This window comes from Apteryx rowi, unplaced genomic scaffold, assembly GCF_003343035.1.
Source record: "Apteryx rowi isolate R43461 unplaced genomic scaffold, aptRow1 scaffold_598, whole genome shotgun sequence".
NCBI lineage: Eukaryota > Metazoa > Chordata > Aves > Apterygiformes > Apterygidae > Apteryx > Apteryx rowi.
The window spans coordinates 310,257-331,307 of NW_020450869.1; the positions used below are offsets into that span (position 1 = coordinate 310,257).

At 39.6% G+C, this 21,051-nt stretch overlaps 1 protein-coding gene across 7 annotated transcripts in view; it reads left to right on the plus strand.

The window, feature by feature from the left end:
• Positions 1 to 21,051, plus strand: part of SYK (spleen associated tyrosine kinase) — a 54,178-nt gene that overhangs the window by 6,028 nt on the left and 27,099 nt on the right. For 6 of the 7 annotated variants that reach the window (XM_026082921.1, XM_026082923.1, XM_026082925.1 and 3 more), the window contains exons 2-3: positions 14,298 to 14,750; positions 16,211 to 16,371. In XM_026082921.1, the coding sequence (XP_025938706.1) occupies positions 14,337 to 14,750; positions 16,211 to 16,371 (575 nt within the window). In that variant the 5' untranslated portion in view covers positions 14,298 to 14,336. Of the gene's footprint in view, positions 1 to 10,564; positions 10,608 to 14,297; positions 14,751 to 16,210; positions 16,372 to 21,051 lie in introns of those variants that run through there. The other variant, XM_026082922.1, reaches the window with a different exon arrangement.

Below are 21,051 nucleotides of genomic sequence, written 5' to 3' on the forward strand. Positions count from 1 at the left end.
AGCTCCCTCAGCACTCGTGGGTGCATCCCATCAGGGCCCATGGATTTGTGGGTGTCAAGTTTGCTTAAATGATCTCTAACCCACTCCTCCTTGACCAAGGGAAAGTCTTCCTTCCTCCAGACTTTYTCTCTTGYCTCCAGGRTCTGGGGTTCCTGAGGRCTGGCCTGAGCAGTAAAGACTGAAGCAAAGAAGGCATTCAGTAACTCTGCCTTCTCTGTATCCTTCGTCACCAGGGCACCCACCCCATTCAGCAAAGGGATAGAGAGTTACAGTTATTTCTGGTGATTCTCCTTGCAAATATGCTGATAGTATTTTTATTTTATTTCTCACATGTTCTCAGCGACTTTGTAAGTTCATTTCACAGCTCTGAGCTGCAGTAATAGCTTCTGTGTATCGTATCTCAGTTAGGAGTTTAGTTTTTACCCTGTGAGTGCTAGTAATTCTCTTCACTTGTATCTTTTTCAGTTCTCACTTGCGTCTATTTCAGTTCATTCCTTCTCTTTCATGACATACTTTTAAGAAAGCAGATATAGTCCCCACCCTATGATGATTAAATATGAACTTTGAGAACAACTTTAAAAAAAACAGATCTGACTAGTAATCAAATAGGTGTAAACACACAAGATAATTTAGAGAAAACAAATCTGACTAGTAATCAAACAGGTGTAAGCACATAAGATACAAGACATTATTAGGCCTGCCAGGAGGGGTAGTATCAGGCAATAAAACAGTCAAAGTCCCAAAAGTAAAATCTTGCATTATGCTTCTTTTTCTCAAAGTAGCCAATTGTGCTGCCCTATAGTGATGAAGTGAATCAGTCTACCTGTTTCCCAGCTCCTAAGCTGGACAGCAAGGACCCTAGATGGAGAAGAGACTGTGCTTCCTAGTGAGTTTCTGAGTAATCTTTTAGCAAAGATCAAAGGTATCTTGCAGTGCCCCATCCTATCTCGTATATCTGCTTGGGACTCCAGATGTTTTTTGAACAGCTCTTGGTTGTGTTTTAATATAGCAGTGAGCTGCCTGAAAGTGCTTTCTGGATCACAGAAATAAATTCTGAAGCTCTACCTGAATACTCTTCTCTTGAAGGACAACATCCAACTTGGACAGACACAACATTTTAATAAAAAAGTATGGATATGTGGAGCAGTGGAGGATTTGCTTTAAGTATTCACAGAAAGTCTAAATGAAAGCATTGGCCTACCAACAGCTAATTTCACATCAGGTTCAGTCATTCTGCCCTTGATTCCTAGGCAGGTCAGAGAATTTTTAGTTCAGGTGAGTTAGAAACAGGACTGAGCTCTGCAATTTCTGTATTCTCAAATTTTATGAGCAGTGATTAGAATGTTTACATTGCTGTACAGGTAATTTTGTTTTGGACAGCAGTATTCACTCTGTGATCTTTGAATATTCATGAATTTCTCTTAAAAGAGTTCATGAAAAGTAATTTAAAAGAAGCTCTTCTTCAGCAGGTCTACATTTGCTACACTGGCTTTCACACATATACTAGAAAATCTGGGGAAATTTGCAAATGAAAAGAAGTTGAGACTTGCTGCTTTGGTATATCAAGTTTTTATTTTCTTCCTGGAAAGGCCTTCAGCTTGAAACAAAAGTAGAGAGGTATTTTATATGTCACGTAACTCGGCTCAATATTTTTTGAAGCATTCAGACATAGCTTTTGGATCCTTCAATGGACTTTTGCTACTGTGCATCCCAGCCCAGGCTTTTCTATCAGCATTAGGAAGAGTCAGCTCTCCCTGTACTTTTCTTAGTCATTGCAGAGCCCACAGCTGGTGTTGGTGAAGCTCTGCCTGTGCCCAAAGAGGTTTGTTCACACCTTGTTGCAGCAGGGAAACTATTTCCCAGGAGACTAGAGAAGGGTCTGCCAGGACTATCTTGAATGCTTTCCTTTGGATGTTAGTAGATCCCCACTGGTTCCACTCTTTTTCTGGTGGCTTAATGGGTACCAATTACAGTAAACTACTTTGCCCAAAAGGGAACATGCTTCCATCCAAACAATGCAGTCTGTTTTAGGGTGGAAGTGTTTGCTTTGACAGGAGGCATCTTTCTGCCAGAGGCAGTGGCTGTATTCATGGCAGCGTAAGGGTTCCTTAGGCAGGAGGCTTGGGAAGGGTTGCTAGAGTGTGGCCGGGGTGGAGAAGGGAGTGTTATGTTAGTTTTCTTTTTCAAAAGAATAGGGTTTCTCCCCCCAGGGAAAAAAGTAGCTCTAATTCATAAGTGCCTGACATTATTTTTTCAGTAACATTCCGAGCTTTTGAAAAGATCAAAACATAAATAATGTTTCAGAGAAAAACTATGATGTGAAAGGTTGCCGGAGTCAGAAAAGTCCCAAAAGGAAGGTGTTACAAAAGAGACAGGATGGAGTCCTAGCATCGAAGAAGAAAGGTTTCTACTGAGCTCTGCCCCTCCATGACCTCAGTACAAAAGCTCATGGAAGGCACCAAAGAAGCTTTAAAAACACCAGAATAAAGTCTGTTTTTTAGAAGCCACACTATGAGCGTAGGGAACTCCTAAATAACATATGAATGCTGTGGTGCTTTTTCTAAGCATCTGTTTGCCTGACAGTGGGGCAGTAATAGTGTTGCCAAGTCAAGTAGTATTTCCTGAGGAAATATTTCAATAGCTACAGTGCCTGCAGTCATCTGACGATATCAGAGTGTCATCTGCAATTTAAAATAAATGACAGCCTTTCTGACATGCTTCAATGTAGATAAAAACATCTGTCTAACCTTCTTCCATATAGATAAAAATGATTCTGGAAAGCAAATCCAAAGAAAAATATTTTTTAAATCGCTTTTTTTTTTTTTAATGCTTTGGATGAATGAGTCTGTGATACAAGAGGGAAGAAAAATGGCGTTTCCTCAAAATCTGGTAGATGAAGCCCCAATATCACCTGTTCAGCAGGCAGTTTTCTGTTCTTAAGTGGCCAGAAAGCAGAGGACCTGCATGAACTGGGAAAAACATTGTTTCCTCTTAAGCTGAGAAAGCCGCTGGCCACAGCTCTCAGAAACATGAGAATGCACGAAACCTGCCACAGATTGCCAGTCCCACAGATTGCTGAGAGTATTGTTGGGTCCAAGCTGAGAACACCCCTGCAGAAACATCTTCTGGATCCAAAGCTCCCACGCTCCCTGCCTTGCTCCCTGACAGAATTTAATTAAACTAGAGTTCTGTTAAAGAATACATCTCTGTTTAAGAAACCTAGCAGCAACACAGTAGTTATCCTAAAAACATTGCAAAAAATCAAAAGTACATGAAAGAAGGAGAATGTTCCTGAAACTGAACTGCTATAAAGTAAAATAGGTACCCAAAACAGAGACTTCTTGTAAAAATGCTAAGGAAAGAGACCAAAGTTGAAGCAATAGTAAAAGCGGAATGTGCTTAAACACTAACAGATACATTTTGTGCATCTGTCAGTGTTACCCAGGAGTGTGTGGAGCATTAGGAAAGCCTTTGGAGTGGAAGGAAGGCATATTTTAGAGTCTGAAGTGCAGAGAAAGAATAGTTGACCTTGATGAGTGAAGTGTGCTGGCACTGGAGTCTGAAGGAGCAGCATAATGCACTGATGCTCAAGAGGGAGACGCAGAGATCTGAGACGTCCTTTTGATCATAGAAGGAAAGCAGTTTTCTTTTGATAGAGACAGAGGCCCAAGGAGGAGTGGTGGGAAAGTTGCTGTAGGCTGTGAGGTGGTTAGAGGGGCAATAGGTGGAGACTGAGGCATGCTGACTTAGGCTTCAGTGCGTAGTCAGGACTATTCCCTGAGGAAGACCAGGATCCTGCAGGAAACATGATGGTGATCCCATGGATGTCTCTCTTGCCTTTGAGCCAATACCAAAGCCATCTCCTTCAGTATGGTGAATGGGACATTATATGGAGATGCCACTGTCTACAAAATGTATAAAACTCATCATTGTTACCCGTTAAACTAGGGAAGATCTCAGATTTTTTGCAGTAGGTCAGGAAGTTCACCCTGGTGTCCTAATCAAATTCTAGTTTGCTGGAACTTCAGCTTCTGCTCCACTTCCTTCCCTAGCTACTTGCTGTTAAACGCTCACTGTGTTCTTCCTCGAAATCTGCATAATTTTCTCATAAAAATTCCTCTCCCAAGGTCTGGATCAAAATAAAATCTTCATGTTTATGCAGAAGGTAAAGCAGGTGTTTAAAGGTAATCTGATGAATCAAATTAAGACCATCATTTAGCTGCTTAGACAGACTGGAAGGTCATTTTAAAGCTGAAGGTGAAGAAATGAGAATTGAACGATCCTTTAAATCCATTTTATTTGTTAAAATACTGTAAAAATGTAAATATCGGCTTTAAATGTGAAGCAATAACAATGGATTGTAATAGCTTTATGGTAATGATCTCAGAATTCATATCAGTATGGAACGTACCATTAAGATTATACTTACCCCTGAAAGTACCGCAGTACTTAATGAAATCACCATCAAATGTATATTTCTCATTCTATGCATACTTAATTCCTTTCAGCTTTAATGTGTGTTACATACGAAGAGAACATAGGAAAGAATTTTAGAATGAAAAATTGTAGTGCTGTTCAAACATGTACTCGTCTTGCTTTCAAGAATGCTAGTTAAATCAAAATTTTTGGAAAAACTGCACATTCACATTATTCGAATATTTTTTTCGGGGTATAATTAGGGAACCGTGGAAGTTACAAGTTAGATGCTTAGAAGATCAGTTGGTTCATCCTGCACTAGAACAGTATTTCAGTCAGCGTAGTTTCATCATTCTATGCTGTCTAGTTTTAAATGTGCCAAAGTATTACAGTTTTTGCAGTTCTTTTGGAGCCTTCCTTCTGTCTTGCCCATGCAGTAGAGACTCACTCTATACTTTACTTTCATACGTTGCTCATAGAATATTACATTAAAAAACAAAGGTAGGAGAAAAATTAACCCCATTCAAAGGAGAGCTTACTCAGGACTCTGTTTCACCACTACAYGGCTTTTGAACTTTGGTCCCTGTTTAGGGCCTTTACTCATCTTACTATAGTTGGGTGAGTAGACCTAACCAGCTGTCCCCAAGTCTCCTTCCACATTCTTGTTTGGTCTTTGTAACAAGATTCATATTTCTACATATTATTGTCTAGTTAGAGTTCAGTGCCTCAACAATGCTGTGCTTGCTGCTGTGCAAACCTTTGTATAAAACAATGGTTTTATCCTTGTCTAAATGGGTGAGGTGAAAGAGAAGCAAGCTAAGGATAACCATGTGGACAGCATAGGTTTGTTTCAACGCTTTCCAGTTGAGTTGTACTGTCTTCCTGAGTTTTGCTCTTTTTTTGTGTGTGAATATTCTGTTTCCCTAAACGCATGAGATGCCAAACCCTTGCCTTATGTTTGGAGTACTTGCTGTCTGCAACACTGATCACATCCCTGTTACAGAAGCTACCTGGGAGGAAGTGGGTACCTCATTTTCCTATGTATTTGCTTATTTCTTTTTTTTTTTCATGCAAGATAACCATGATATTTGCTTGCACTTGTAGCTTCCTTAAAAGTCAAGTGTCATGGCTATGGGGAGAGCTGTACTTTAGACCCTCTTTTACTCTTACGCAAGTGCTTCCCTCGGGTAACCAACCACACTTCCTTCAGCTCTCTCAGGAGTAAAATCTTACATTTAGCCCTTTGGGGATTGAATCTACATCTCACAGCCTCACATTTGTAACTGCGCTAACTTGGCAAGCTCAACATTATTTGGCCCCTGTAGGAACTGGGCGTAGGGGTGTGGGGGAGAAAATGTGAATCCAGATGCATTTTCTTTTACTGTATTAGTGGTCCTAGAAGGATACTTGAACTCCAGAAAGGAAGGGAAGATGTGAAGGTCCAAGAGAACAGCTATCTCAAACCCACAATTTCTTCCAAAAATAAATAATAAGTTTTTAAATATTATTTGATGTTTTCTATGTATATTTGGCTCCTTGCATGTCTGTGTAGCTGGACTATGTCTGGACTACATAAGTCCAAACATTTCCAAACGTTGCCACACATCCATAACACTCTTTGTGTGTTAGGCAAGCTGAAGAAACCTTTTCTGAACTTTATCAATACTAACTTGTTTTGCAAATGTATATCAAGCCTTTGCTGTCTGAAACAATTATGAATAAGTGGCTTGTGATATTTAAGAGCTCATAAAGAGTCATGATGCTGTTATTTCAGTAATAATTACTAAAACTTCCCCATAATTTAAAAACTTTTTGTAGAAGATATTTATGTTTGTTAGAACTTTGAACTTCTCCATCTCATGTTCTGAAGAACTAAGAATTAGTCCCTCGTCTCCAGAGTTGAACTACAGGTTTCTGCTGCTGCCATTCAGAGGGTAGACCAGGGAATTTTTTTCTCTTTTCTAGGAACTATAAACTGGTGAAAAGGAACAACATTTTAAAACTCACTTATCACAGGAAGACATTAGGTATAGAAATATCTTTGCCTAAAAAATGAAGTAAAGTTACTGTTTTTTCCTGATTTTTTGCTAACAATGAATGGCATCTTGCCTAAAAAAAGTCATAGGATTACAAGAAATTAATCAGATATGAGAGTTATTCTGACTTACATGTGAAAATGCAGGATTTTTGTAGAAGCAAGTTTTCATAAATTCAAACTCCTGAATTTGTTGTATTGCAGGTAGAATAGCTGAATGAGAAGTGTCAGCAACTGAAAGCATCCAGTGGTCACCCAGCTGCAGTAGGCCAATGTTAGCATTGGCAGTGGAAGTTTCTCATATACCCCCCAACATATTGCCTTGATATTTTTAATAGTTTCATTATAAACTTTTTATTGATCTTTTTACAGGAGTAACATATGGTAATTTTAAGTATGGAATAACCTGGAATATGACATCTGTTTTCACTAAATACAGCACCAATGTTCTGTAGCCTTGCCTCTTTGTGAGAAGCAGTAATACTCAGCAAAGAACTTGAAGTTTTATTTATATTCATTGTGTATTTAATGTTATACATAAGTACTTGTTTTCCATGGAAGACTACATGAGCGTGCTTTAACTTTTGCAGGGAGTGGCAGGTTTAAGTTCCCTGAGTACTCTCACTCTCGTGTTCAGGGACTTTCTGGTCAGTATCAACTCAAACTCCAAATGGATCTTCAGCAAATGCCAGTGAAACAGCAGTTTTATCGTGGACGCTGTATCTTGAGCGCGTCATAAAATAAAAACCTCTTCCTGCATAATGTTAAGACAATAGGACATTTGCCAGTAGTCTAGCTCTTGGAAATAGGCATGCAGCCTGCCTAAAAGAGAGCTCCTATTTTCTCTGATACCATCATAATGATTGCTAAAATGGCCAGGTGAAGGTGAGAATCCAGAGAGGGCTCTTACACTGTGCTGTTTATGATGAGATGTGAATACCTTTCTTTAGGGCAGTAGGCAACACAACTAAGTATACGACATGTTACACTYTCTCCTATTTTGCTCTGAGTGAGAAGCATATGGGACGTGTAGATAGGCTTCTAGGAGCTGGGGTGGCTGTGCTTAAATTTGTTTGTTGTTGTCTTATGGGGGGAGGTTGACAGATATGATAACAAAAGCAAAGTCAAAGAAACAAGTCTCACACTTGCAGAAGAGGGTCTTACTGTTATTTCATTCAATCTGTTGGGCAAACCTTCTACTCAGACAAAATTTAACCTCCTCTTAAAACAACCTGTTATGCCAAAGAAGCATCATCTTTGAAGCACAGCCTTTGTCTTGGAGCATCCAGCACGTAAAAGATTAAGAAAAACAAAAAAAAATAATTGGGCTTTGAAGTTGACTGTGGTAGGAATATAGCAAATGATGAGTGTAATGCATACATGATAGCCCATGTTGCAGAAGAAATGTGCTTTAATGCTTTTTAGTGGCTGAAGTTTACCAAAGAATGAAGACTTCTGAGACAAATATTCTGGGCAATCCTGGGATATCATAGGCAATCTGGTCCTGCAAATATATAAATTGCTGAGGCCAAGTCATTGTCGGTGGTGAAATGTAGTCTCTTCACCAGCTGGAGATTGTGGAGAGGGTTGACCATGACTGCTACTGAGGACATAGTGTCAATAAGAAATCCAAGAAGTTTGAATGCAGACCTATCACAGATACTTACCCTTTACCAAACAAGACTCCAACATATCTACCCTTTCTTCAAAATGTTTTCTTCTGTCCATCTGTGATGCTGTCAAGCTGGGGTCCAGAACTTGTGATATTTCTTGTATTTTCAAGAAATTTCTGAGTTTGGTGTGAAATAATCACATCTCAAATATTTTTTTGTCTGGTTTTCTAAAGAACCAGGCTTATACAGTCACTAGCCTATCAGTCTCTCCCTGGTAGCTTTTTAATTTTAACCAAATTTTTCAGTGGAGAGGGTCCCAAGGATAGTCCAATAAATCATCTGTGGGAATAAATAAATGTGTGGAGAGAAGAATGAGCCAACACAGTGCCTCCATTGCAGGAAAACATGAGCTCAACACTTTCAACATACACTTTTTAAAATTTTTTTAAAGCCTGCAAACAGCACATTCATAGCTGCAGTATGTGTTTCCCAGCTATCCGGTAGTTAGCAGATGAGGGGGAGGTGGAGAGTACTTGAGAAGGGGGAGCATGTTGGGGTTTGTGAGGATTTTAGAAGGAGCAAGAGGGAGCCTAATGGGAGGAGCTTGGGTTATTGCTTGAAGGCTGTAGCGCACAAATTCATAGGAAACCAGGCCTTGTTCACACAGCAGTTTGCTGCTTCCATGCAAGTTTTGCATGGTGTTTGTTAATTTGAGTTAAAGATGAACAGGAAAAAGAAGATTGAAAGGCAAACACATTTTTCCTTTTTTTGCAAACTTCTAGGCAGTGTCTGCTTCTAAAAATTGGATCAGACAGAGCGGTGTGACTGATCAACAGAGCAGAATGATTGAACTACTTGCCCAATATCTCTACCCCTATGCTGACATGGTGCTGAGTCACTCACTGTRCTTTTCCCCTTTGCCACCGGTGCTGACGATACTTTTTCGAGATCAAGTTTGGTTTTATGTCAAACTGAATATAAAGAGGAGGATAGAATCCAGTCTGTGTCTTTGAATAGCCATACAGGATTCATGTCAATGGCTTCTGTGATATCTTTGGGGGATTTTTATTAGAGCCTCTTCTTTTAACCTTTTATTTCTATTCCTTTGCCATGTTTAAGTACTACTTTGAAGAGAAATAAAAGAAAACTAGGTCACTGAATAATAAGAAAAGAACCCTTAAAGAAAAGGTCTTTAGCAGATTTAATTTGGGCATTTCAGTTCAGTGGTACTACACCTGTGTACAACAGTGGAGTTCCTGACTACCTGTCTTTAGTCAGAGTGAAGCTCTGACTCAAAACCACAAACTCTTTAATTGCTTGAACGAAGCTAATGGTTAAAACTAGAGGTATCATCACTTAGTAATATATATTCCATAATTCATATACTAGAAAGGAATGTATAAAGACTGAATTTGTCAAAACCAATACCCTTTCACTTGCAGACTTAAACCTGACCATTCACGGTACAGATTATTTCTTTCTAGCTTAAAATGGATCATAATGGGCTTTAAACGGAGAACGGTGTGAGGAATGCAGCCAGCAGACAGGAAGATGGTCCAGGACAACCATTACATGTTAGCAGGTTGGTTAGTTGAGGGTCACTAAAATTCAAGCTGCAGCAAGAAGTAACAAGGGCCAGTTCCAGTCCCAGAGTCCTTCAGCAGAGGAGCCTCCAAATACAGAGCATCTCTGTTCTCAGCTGGGGGGATTCAAGTCCCAGCCTTACCGGCATATATCCAACAGTCATGCCAAAGGCAAAACTGCAGCTTGTGTAAAAACACTAGAACTATTTTCAGATCTGGTGGTTTGGTAATGACACCACTGCCAAAGCAGCAGCATGAAGCTGGGCACTGTCTAGTTTCTGGAGCATTTGTCCTGCTTTCCAGGTGAACTTTTAAACCCACAATGAATGTCCTGCCTCAGCAGCTTCACTGCTTTCTGTATCGCAGTTGAATAGCTCAATTTAACTGGGTATGGCAATGCATGCTGCCCCTTTGGAGAGAAGTTCAGAACATCTTTTAGAAACAGAAGAGAAGTTTTACTCGGAGGCTGTTGGTCCTGTTGCTGGGCATACCTATCGCTTCTGTTTTTCTGTGTGTGCTGTGACTTCTAACAGATAGATACAGGAGTGTTTTGAACATTCATTTTGCTATTCATAAACATGCTGAATGATCAGCAATGGAAAAACTTGGCATTATAGCTCACGCAAAAAGCAGGCCACCAAAGAGAACTTGTGTCTGGCTGATTAATCCTGAAGGGAGTATAGCAAATCTGAGACTAAGCAAAATTCTCAGAAGTAGCTTGATCTCAAGCATGGCAAAGTCAAAGTGGATTTTAATTTCAGTAGCCATTGTGTCAGAATCTTTAGTAGTCAGACAGCATGAATTTGTCCCTCTTTTTATTTTATTCTTAATTCTAAAGGTTTTCACTTTATCCTTTTTAGACACAAAGTTCCTTGCCTTTTTTTTGCAGATGTATGAGTCTAAAAACTGCAGGTACTTGGAAAAGGATGTGTATACTTCCATGAAAATAAATTCCCACAGGTAAAGAGTGTGGCATCTTTCTGTTTGACTTCAGTTCACAACAATATTACTGAGGTGTTTTGAACAGCTACCACACAATGCTGTACTATTCTTGGTGTGAGAACTATTATGGGATCATTTTGGCTTTCTTTCCAGTTATGTGCATTTAGCTGTACAGCTGCGGTGGAGGGCCAAAATGGATTGTGCTGTGTCACATTTCTGTGTCCAGGCCCACCAAGGTGCTGATGACATTAATGTTTGGCAGCCGTTGTCCTCTTTGTCCCAACTGTCTCTGCTGTTGAGGGCCATAAAGATTTTCCTGGGATATAACCCCCTCCAAATTATTATTGTTTGGTTGTAATTGTGCTGCATTTTGCTATCAGTTTCTACAACCTTCTTGAAAACCTAGCAGCAAACCTGTTTCATGCTGCTCTCCCTGGCAGAGAGACTGAAGACTTGTACCCTGCCTTTAAGGAGCACTGAGAAGGGATGATGTGTGTTCATCTCCTAAGCAGCAGTGTCTGTGGTACAGCATGGAGGAAAGACAACGCAACAGGGGTGTCTGAGAGCCACGAGTAGGCAGGAGTGAAGTCCATATAAGGAAAAAGGATAGAGAGCAATCCCAGTCTCTGTATTTATAATGACTTTCAGAGTAATAATAATCAAGCAGACCATTTTCAGTGGAATGTTTCTGAAGCTTTATGTATATAGAGATTTTAATGAGGAGAAAAAATTATGCAACAGTTACATAGTGGAATTCCTTTCAACCTGGTGTTACAAAGGAAAAAATCGCATATTCACTTTACAGGGCCTTTAGTCCTGTATTAGCTACTCAGAGAAAGCATTCAATTCAAGGAAAGCCTTCTTTGTCTTCATCTGGTGCAGATAAAATTACCCTTGCAAATGGTGTTTTGTGCAGAATGAATCTTTGATGGTGTGTTATTGGTGACTGCCTTCTGCCACTTCTTCAGTTATAGCTTTCTTTTGTAACTAATAATAATAACGAACATGAATAGATCATTTGGATTAAGAACATGAATGTTCAGAAGAACCAAGAGATTTAAAAGGGAAAGGAGAGGGAAATTTTTGTCAACAAAAATGACATAAATATTAACTTAAGCATAGTAAGTAAGTGATCATCTTAAACCACTGACGTTTGGTTGCAGACCACAAGAGTAATAAATAAGATGATGTATGCACCTCTGTTTTGTAGAGCTGCAGTAGCTCCACAGCTCCAATTTGTCCCTTCTTTGGGAAGGCAGGAGAAGACCAGAAGATTCACACCACAGGGGGCCAAGCCTGGTTTTCCATCTGGTGTGAGCCCTGTGCGTATGACTTGTTGTATGCTCCCTGCCACTTTGCCTGCACCTCTCATTTTCGCAGAGCAGCACAGATGCTGCTTCTTGACCCCAAGCGCAAGACTCAGCAGGTCGGTGGGGGGTTGCTGATGGCCATGTCTGAAGCAAAGAGCTGGGAAGGGATCAGCCTGAAGCACCCTGTGCTGAAAAGGCCTCCCCACCCTGCTCACGTCTCTCAGTGAATGGTCTCTCGCTTTGACCGCCTCCAAGCTGAGAGGTCTTGTAACCCGGTTCACATACCTCCTGATTTATTTCTTGCTAATTCCACAGACCGCTACACAGCTTCCCTAAAATCCTGCCCTTCCTTTTAACTGTGAAGGGCACATTGGTTCTGCTGCTGGAGATGCTGCACAGCAATAGGAACAGGAACTCAGCTGCTGATTCTATCGTCTGCTTTTACTCAAGCTTGTAGAAGGCGGGAAAAGGGAGCTGCAGTAACCTGGATAAAATAAAAAAATGCAGATAATACAGTATTTTGTAGGCTAATGTCCATGGGTTTTGTATTTAGTATACATACACTGGAAAAAAAAAAGATAACCAGTGATCCGGTAAATACAAAAAAACCCCAGGGTTTTTCCTTTGTTATGCTTGTAGAGTTGCCTAGTTAACCTATGTCTGGATAATCCACTTACAGATAATAGAGGCTGTCTGATACTCCCTGTGTACACTTGAGAGTATTACAAAATTAGGTTGTCACAACTGGATTTAAAAGACAAGTAAATCAAAATTCTGACAATGAACTTGTGAGATATTTCCTAAGGAAAATTTTCATTTAGTAAGCACAAATAATACAACACAAGAATGTACTGCTAGTTGTATTCAGCTTTTCATGTATTCTCTGAAAGTCATTTTCAGATGATGAGTTTGTGGATGCACAAGCACTAATACTTAGTGTGTGTGTGTGGGGGGTCCCTTCAAAAGTGATTCTTTCTAGACTGAAAGAAGATGTTGAACTGTTCCTAAATGGAGTTCCTTCCTTCTCATGCCCCAGAAACTGTGGATGTAACGATCTGTGACCACTCCTGATTAAACCATGATTGGATTTAGGATGCATTTGGGGGGAAAAGTATATGAAAAAATCATAATGTTGCTGGAAACAATTCATGACTCAACCAGTGGACTCGGGATAACATAAGTAATTGCAGTTGTGGACCACTTCTTCTGACAAAAACTTGCAAATATTTTTGCATGAATACAGGTCTTACTGGTGTCTAATTTATTCATTGCCTATTCATTTAAATGTTCTCAGCAGGTAGCTAAGGTATTCTTCCCTATATCTATTAGATAGCCATTTAAAAGTCACTAATAAGAAAACCAAATCTAGCTTTTGCATTCAGGTATCTCCACTCCAGCGACTTGAAAGAGATAAAGGTAATTCCAGCACAAAACCTAGCTGTCCAAGCAGGGTAAACCTGCTGTGGGGCTTAATGAAAATTAGTGTTTCTGCTCACAGTGTAGGTAGAGGCTGGGATAGCTCAGGGAGGAGAGGGCACAAGAGGAACAGCATCAGTACAGCCAAGATCCTACAGAGCCCTTGTACATCCTTTTTGAAATATGCTGTATAAATTTAAGAGGCTGTTTTTTACTGTTAAATTAAGAATGAAAGAATTGAAGCTATATGTATTGTCATCTTTATTATTCTTCAGAGATGCTGATCTTTGTTCTCTTCTGTATTTTTGTCGGTAGTGTGTCTTCATATTACTTCAATATAAGTAAGCTGCTCAAAATGGCATGTCTTCATATTATTTCAATATAAGTAAGCTGTTTGAAATGAAATCTGTTCAGAATGGCTCTATCATATTAATTTGTATTTTTTTCACCATTAAAATGCCACAGGTGGTGTTCTGTGAAAAGCTATGAGAGAGGAATGTTAGCTATTTTAATATAGGACTTTTATCCATTCTCTGCCTGTTTTTACACTAGCATGAGCCAGTTATAAAGAGAATTATAATGGCACAAAACTGGAATGAAGAACTGTTCTCACTGAATCTTTACTACCTAGTTAACTCCTTTTGCTGTGAAACACCTCAAGGCCAGAACGATAGGATATATAGAGGTATTCAGTCAGGTAAAATGCTGGGAGTCTGTATGGCTAGACAAGGATCAGAGGAGAGGGAAAGAGTTATAGGAAACTCTTATAGTGTTATAGGAAACTGCTATATTATTGTATAAGAGGGGGAAACTTTCCATTGGAATTTGGAAAGACATGTTCTAACAAGTGCAAACTCTTTCCAAAAAGCTTTTCAGAAATACGTTTCCAACTCACCATGTGTGAACTGCCATGTTACTGGTTTGTCTCCCCCCCTGCTTTTTTTTTTTTAACTGATACTCATGTTGCTCTATTTCCTTTCAGATATAAAACCTGAAATTGCTAATTGGAAAGAAAAAAAGCATGGCTTCCAGCACAACTAGCCCCGCTAACCATCTGCCATACTTCTTTGGCAATATCACACGCGAGGAAGCTGAAGAGTATCTGATGCAAGGAGGAGTGAGTGATGGACTGTACCTGCTCCGCCAAAGCCGGAATTACCTAGGTGGCTTTGCCTTATCTTTGGCCCATGGAAGGAAAGTTCATCATTATACGATTGAGAGGGAGCTGAGCGGTTCGTACGCTATCGCAGGAGGGAAATCTCATGCAGGTCCTGCTGAACTCATTAACTATCACTCAGAGGAAGCCGATGGCCTTATCTGTCTACTGAGAAAACCTTTCAACCGGCCACCAGGCGTGGAGCCCAAAACAGGGCCATTCGAAGATTTGAAAGAGAACCTCATCAGAGAGTATGTCAAACAAACCTGGAACCTGCAGGTAAATTCAGACTGGTTTTGCCATAAAGTGGTCTTTGAATTAGGAGAAAAAGGAGAGGTGGCAGTGTTTGTTTCCAGCTGTTGCTGCTGCCGTGTAGTAGTTCAGGTTTATCATAACGCAGTGATAATTGCTTGTGTTTTATGAGCAGTGTTTTTTTTCCCTCCCAGTACATTGCAATAACTTGGCTATAAATGTATTCTTTACTGAAATTTGGCAAGGTTTATCACTTTTTAAAATGTCTTAGGTTAGCATAGCCTTATCTCCCACTGCACTAACTTGTGCCACTCAAGCTTTCCACATAAGCCAAAAAATAAAGCTAATGGGGTACAGAAACTGTTTGTTTGCTCTTGCTTCTGAGATTATGTGGCTTGTGTTTGAGTGCAGGCCAGCACAGTTACACACTGACTTGTTTTACATCCTCCCCTCTTAACCTCTGATGCTTGTTTAGATTGTGTGCAAGATAGAGCTTTGCTTCTTATCTGCACAGCGCTGTGGACGCTTTTTTTGTTGGTACTGCACGTCATGCAGGAATGTTCAATGCCGAGAAGATGGGCTTTTTTCCTGGAGTGACTGCAAAGAAGTCGTTCTTAACGTAGAAACCCTAGCGCAGGAGGCTGCAATAGGAATATTATTTCAAAGTGCCTTGGGATGCCCTGAGTTACCATTATCGACTCTCAGAGTTAGCCTAGCTTTCCCACTTCTTTCAACATTAGCATATAACCTTGTGATCCCAGCGGTGCAAAAATTCCAGAGTAATGCCCAAGCTAGAAACCTGTCACTCAAACTGTATTTACTGCTACTAGTGCTGACATTTACAGATTTTTCTGGTGAGTCTGAGCCCAGTCTAGATAGAAGTTGATGAATTCAAGATGAAACCTGGTGAAACTAGGGGTTTTTGCCCTGAAATGCTCGGCCAAATTTAGAAGTGATGGGTTATAGGTGGGTTTAGAAGTGTTTAGGTTATACCTAAAACATTAACATAATTCACTTTAAAATTGGGAATGTCCTATCTGCTTTTGGGAAATTGGCATTGACATCTTCAACATAGATGTACTGCAGCAATGCAAAGCAACTTGTGCTTGTTCATTTCAGTAATCTGCCATAGGAAAAGTAGTATGGAGGGTTTGTCACAACATTTCAGAGTGACACTGAACATATAGTTAGCTCTGTCTCATTAACATAAAAATACGACGTAATTTTCAATTGATATTGATTAAGGGCTTGATTTACCCATTATTTTTCCTTTTGTTTCATAGTAGAGACAAAGGAAGAATGCCAGCTTTGCAATGTTTAGATTACCCTGTATTAGTTTCTGTTTCAATATTTCTGTAGCAACCAGAAACAAATAATTATTTGCCGGTTTTGGATGCCTCCAAAGCGATCCAATATTGTGAGTTTGCCTGTAATGTTTGTATTGGAGAAAACAGTTTCACTGTCTCTCTGTGGTTTTCTCACTCCAGGGTCATGCCCTTGAACAAGCTATCATTAGTCAAAAACCTCAGCTGGAGAAACTGATTGCCACTACAGCTCATGAGAAGATGCCTTGGTTCCATGGGAAGATCTCTCGGGAAGAATCAGAACACCGGATCCTTGTAGGATTAAGAAACAATGGAAAATTTTTGTGAGTACTTTCTTATCTGCTATTTGCCAGCAGTGTTTCTACACAGTTCCCATGAATGAATCTCAAGTGAGAGTCTGCCCAAAGAAATGGCCTGTTCACAGTGAGCAACCCCAATCCAGCGGGACATACATCTTAACCATTCCTGTACTAAGCAAATGTCTCCAAGATTAGTTTTCACTTAACTAGGGGTGGGAAACCCTAACAAAAGCATGGGTCACTGTTTTTTTCAGCAAATATTAGGTTTGATTCCAAATGTAGCATCAGAGAGCCCAGTGTCAAGAAAAAATCGTTGAACAGTAGTTAGTGTCCTATCAAAGCAATAAATATACTAACTGCCTATGTTAGCAACTTCTGTTATCTGTAACTGTCAGTCTTCCCAGGGGCAGTGTCATTGCTTTGTTTTGCAATTAAGCAGTAGAAGGAATCTCTTTTACCTTGATGATTCCATTTTGTGTCTGTCTCTTCATACGTTTACACAACCTCATTACTGGAATTTGTGAGCGCAAACATGTTCTTTAAAATGGTGACTAGTAGCCATCACAGAGTCATATCTATCATCTTGTGAGGATTGGAGCTAGTCAAAATCTTCTAACAAAACGGCTTTTCTTTAGGAAAATCCTGATTTGAATAAATCAAGGTTTTACATTTTGCCATTTTTGACAAATAAAAGAAGTATTTGTATAATCATCAAAAATGAAGCTTAAAGATGATGCCCAAGGAAGGATCTGTTAGACCTACATAATTCCTGACAGAAATTTCATACTACCTACATGATATCTTCCAGTGCTTAATTATCTTTAACTTTTCTATAGCTAGTCCAAAGTAAAACCTCAGAAGTAACTACAGTGTGGATATACTTCTTCAGAACCGACTGTTTCACTTTACCAAAACGCTGTTGTTGTACCACACTAATTGTTGAGGTAGATGCAGTCTTCAAATGTTTCCCTGTATGTGGGATATGTTGCATTTTCAGTCTTAATAATTTATTTTAGGAATTGATAACTCCTCTGAATTTTTTTTCTAGTAGAATTAAGTCCTGTCAGGTCTTACCTGGTGATACTTTGAGTGTACTGAAGTCTCATTTCTTGAAATCTCTTCCTTTCCCTCAATCCTTGAACTCTTTCTGTTTCATGCTTGTTTTCATCCAAGTTGCCATGCACCCTCATATTTTCAGCCTGTGCTCCCTGTTTCTTAGAATCACATCCAGAAGTTCATTTTATCTAGTTGTTTTCTCTGCAATTTGTAACCAAAGTTATGGAAGTTTGTGCAACCAGTGTTTCTGATTATCACAAATTCCTCTCTTTTGGAGGCTTCTTCCAGTAGCGCAGAAGTTTCATTGACTTGATGAAATTAGTCACTGTAGTGACTACCAGCACAACAATACCCTCCTCCATTTCCTCTCCTTTTCATTCCCTTGTGACTTTGCTAGTCTCTTCCCTGACTTTTTATACCTAGGGGCAGGTGTATATATAATCTTGAAACAAAGCAACAACTCTACTTTTTTGTGACCTGCCTTTTCTGAAAAATAAAAAATAAAAAAATACTGCCTTCTGTATTAACATCTTACCAAGTCTATGTTATGCCAGGTGAGTCGTCATGGTGATCATTTATTAAAACTTGTGGCTTCTGCAGTTTACCTCTTGCGCATGTTGGTTTCAGTGTGGTCAAAGTGCTTCTCTTCAAATTTGTTGTTTTGATTTTTATCACTGGACCTTTGTAATGTAACATGATAGATGTCAAGATGATTTTCTTCCCAAGATTGTAATTAGGTTTCTGGAAGTTCTAACTCCTTTATAAGGGAAATTTGAAAACCTTTCTTTTTTATTTATTTTTTATTCCAATGCAGATTGAAAGAAGTGTCAAAAATGACAATATCTCATAGAATGGAATTTCTGTGATTCAACAAGATCAGACCAGGGGTTAGATACTATTTGTAAACAGCTGATCTGATGAGCAGTCAAATCTTACTACTCTTTTAAGTACTTCATTTTAACGAAAACCACCTCCAGCTGCTTCAGCAGAAACAGTTCAAGGATCAATTTGGCCTTATACATATGATAATTTTTTTACCTGTGGAGAGCAGAAAACTAGGTTACAGTAAAAAAGGCTTATGAGTAAGGCAGAGGAATCAAATATATGTGGCTCATTTAAAATGCTATGCAAAAACTTGGAGGAGAAAAAAAGGAAGCTCTTTTTCTTCAAAAAAAGCTTAGCTAACATTTCCTCAAAACAAGGGTGGGGTTTGGAGTGAATGATGGTAGTTTTTTAGCAGACTTGATACCTACAGTCTGCCTTCTAGACCCTGGTCTCTTCTTAACATTCTCTGAGCATTCCTACAGTTTTAAATAGAAATACTTTCTCAGCATTTTCCTGTTCCCCTGAGAGACGGCCCAGGAGGCAGTTCTGGAGCTGTTTGCAATGATGGGATTTGATGACCTATGGAGGGAGCGGTCAGACCTTCCCCTGTGAGATTGTCCTCTCAGTGGTTGTATGTCTTAGGTGGTTCTGTTGGATTTCAAAAGGCTTCTTTCAGATCTGGTAGATAAACCCTGGGAGGGGAAGATGCTAGCTTTGAGGCTCTTTTTAAACCGTGACAAGTGCCATTGGAGCTTGGGTAGTGTCAAACTCTAACTGTTGGCATGTTCAGCTTGGGTCCCTCTTATTAAGGACAGCACTGCTTACTTCCGCATCGGTAGGTACTTTCAGACGTATTAACTGTCCTTGCACAGGTTGCCTACATGGCACAGTTTTTAGAGCTCGCTAACTACTTGGCTGATGTTCACCCTCATGCTCCTTGACAAGAAACAGGGGCAGCACCTTCGTCCGACCCGTGACTCAGCAGCCAGAGCAGCAAGAGAAGTAATCTGTTGCTCATATGTTATTTTCCTTCTGGAGCTGTTCTAGCTGCCAGGTCAGTAGACCTAGCGGCTCATAACAAATAACAAAGCAACTTCTAATTCAGAGTCATTATCTGCTTCCGGTAATGGTTTGCCTAATCTGGGCTTGCTCAGTAGAGATTGAGAAATAAACCGTGCATTTGTTAGCTAACTGAAGCAGTAGCAGCAGAATTGCCATGAGTACTAGAAAGGTGACTGCAGGCACACGTATCACATACTTTTTCCTTATCAAATAAGAGTGCGTGTCAGAATCTTCTGTACATCTGTGGACTGAATACTGTGAATGTAGCTGCTCAAGGACTGGGTTTTTTTTCATGCTGGTTGAGACAGTCAAGCCTGGTAGCTGATTGAAGGGTAGACTTAGAAACATTAAATGTCTGAGGGAAGTTCACTTGTCGCAAGTAGAAATCAGAGGGCAGCCTGGACACTAAAAGATAAAGATTTTTCAAAGTGGTAAGGTACTGCAAAGGTATTCAGCAGGTCCACGTGCAGGTCTGAATTAAGTACTGGTACATGACAAACATCATCCTGTTTATTATGGGGGAAAAAAAAAGAATTTTGGAAGGCTAGAGTGAGGCTTATACACCCAGAAATCTGCTAGCTGCATGATCTGTCTTGACACAAAAGCCAGTATGGGAGTCTCTGGGTGAACACATCTGACACCTAGACTTCTTTAGTGGTATCTTGCAGCATTACAAGATTATGAAGTCCAGAATTTTTTCATGTATAATCAATACAAAAATAGTTGGAAAGATTTCTGATGGCAATTCAGAATGTCAGGAACAGCATCAGAGATCTAACACTCTGCCTCCTCTTCCAAGCCACTGGAAGAGTACTGAGGTAACTGGGAGTGTTTTGCTAAGGAATTTTCAAAGGACTTTTTAAGATTTTTGTCATGACTGAAAAGTCAGTGAAAGAAGTATGTATGCAGGTGCTATAGAGTTTSTTTTCAAAGTCAAGTAGAAGAAACAATGGCAAGTGTGAAACAGCAAGCAGTGCCCACCACTTCCAAGAAGAGCGTTCATGGGAACTGTAGCTACAAAATTTGAGGAAAAAGTCTAGCAGCAGAATAGAAGTAAAATATGGTATTTCTAAAATGAGCTGAGGAGCTACTGAAAGTGGAGGACTTGACTGAAGTCTCAAGCCTCTATCAGCTTCATTAGCATTACTTTTCATGCTGTGTAGGGCTCCTAATTCTTATCCAACTTCTGATAGATACTAGTTTTTCATGCAGCTTTGCCTAGTAGGGGGCATAAGTATAGAATATGATGATCAACGTTATCTAAACTATCGTAGGTGATATTGTCGATATTATCTATGTAAGCATATGTGTGCAGGGATCAGGTAAAAAATAAACTAATCATTTGCTAATAGTGACAGACCAGTAGTAAAAAAAAAGTTCGTTTTCTCTGCAGTTTCACACAAGAAAGAATTGTGATAAGTGTGCCATAGCTCTTGGCATATCTCGGTTTGTCATCAGTGATGACCACTTTAGTTATATGGGCATGTGATCTTACACATGTTTTAAGAACCATGTGCAAAAATTCTGAAGCCTGAAGGAAGAGAAACAATATTCAGAAATACCATTAAATGTAAAAAGTCAACATTAAGGAAATTGTAGGTGGAGGCATCACATAATCAGCAGTTTAGGTTCTGTACACCTTATATGTATGTTCATAGTCATATGTAATTCACATAAAACCTGAACAGTTGTGCAAGAGAAAAAGTAAAAAAAATCATTTTAGTACTGTAAGAATATCTTCAGTACGTGACTAAATATGCC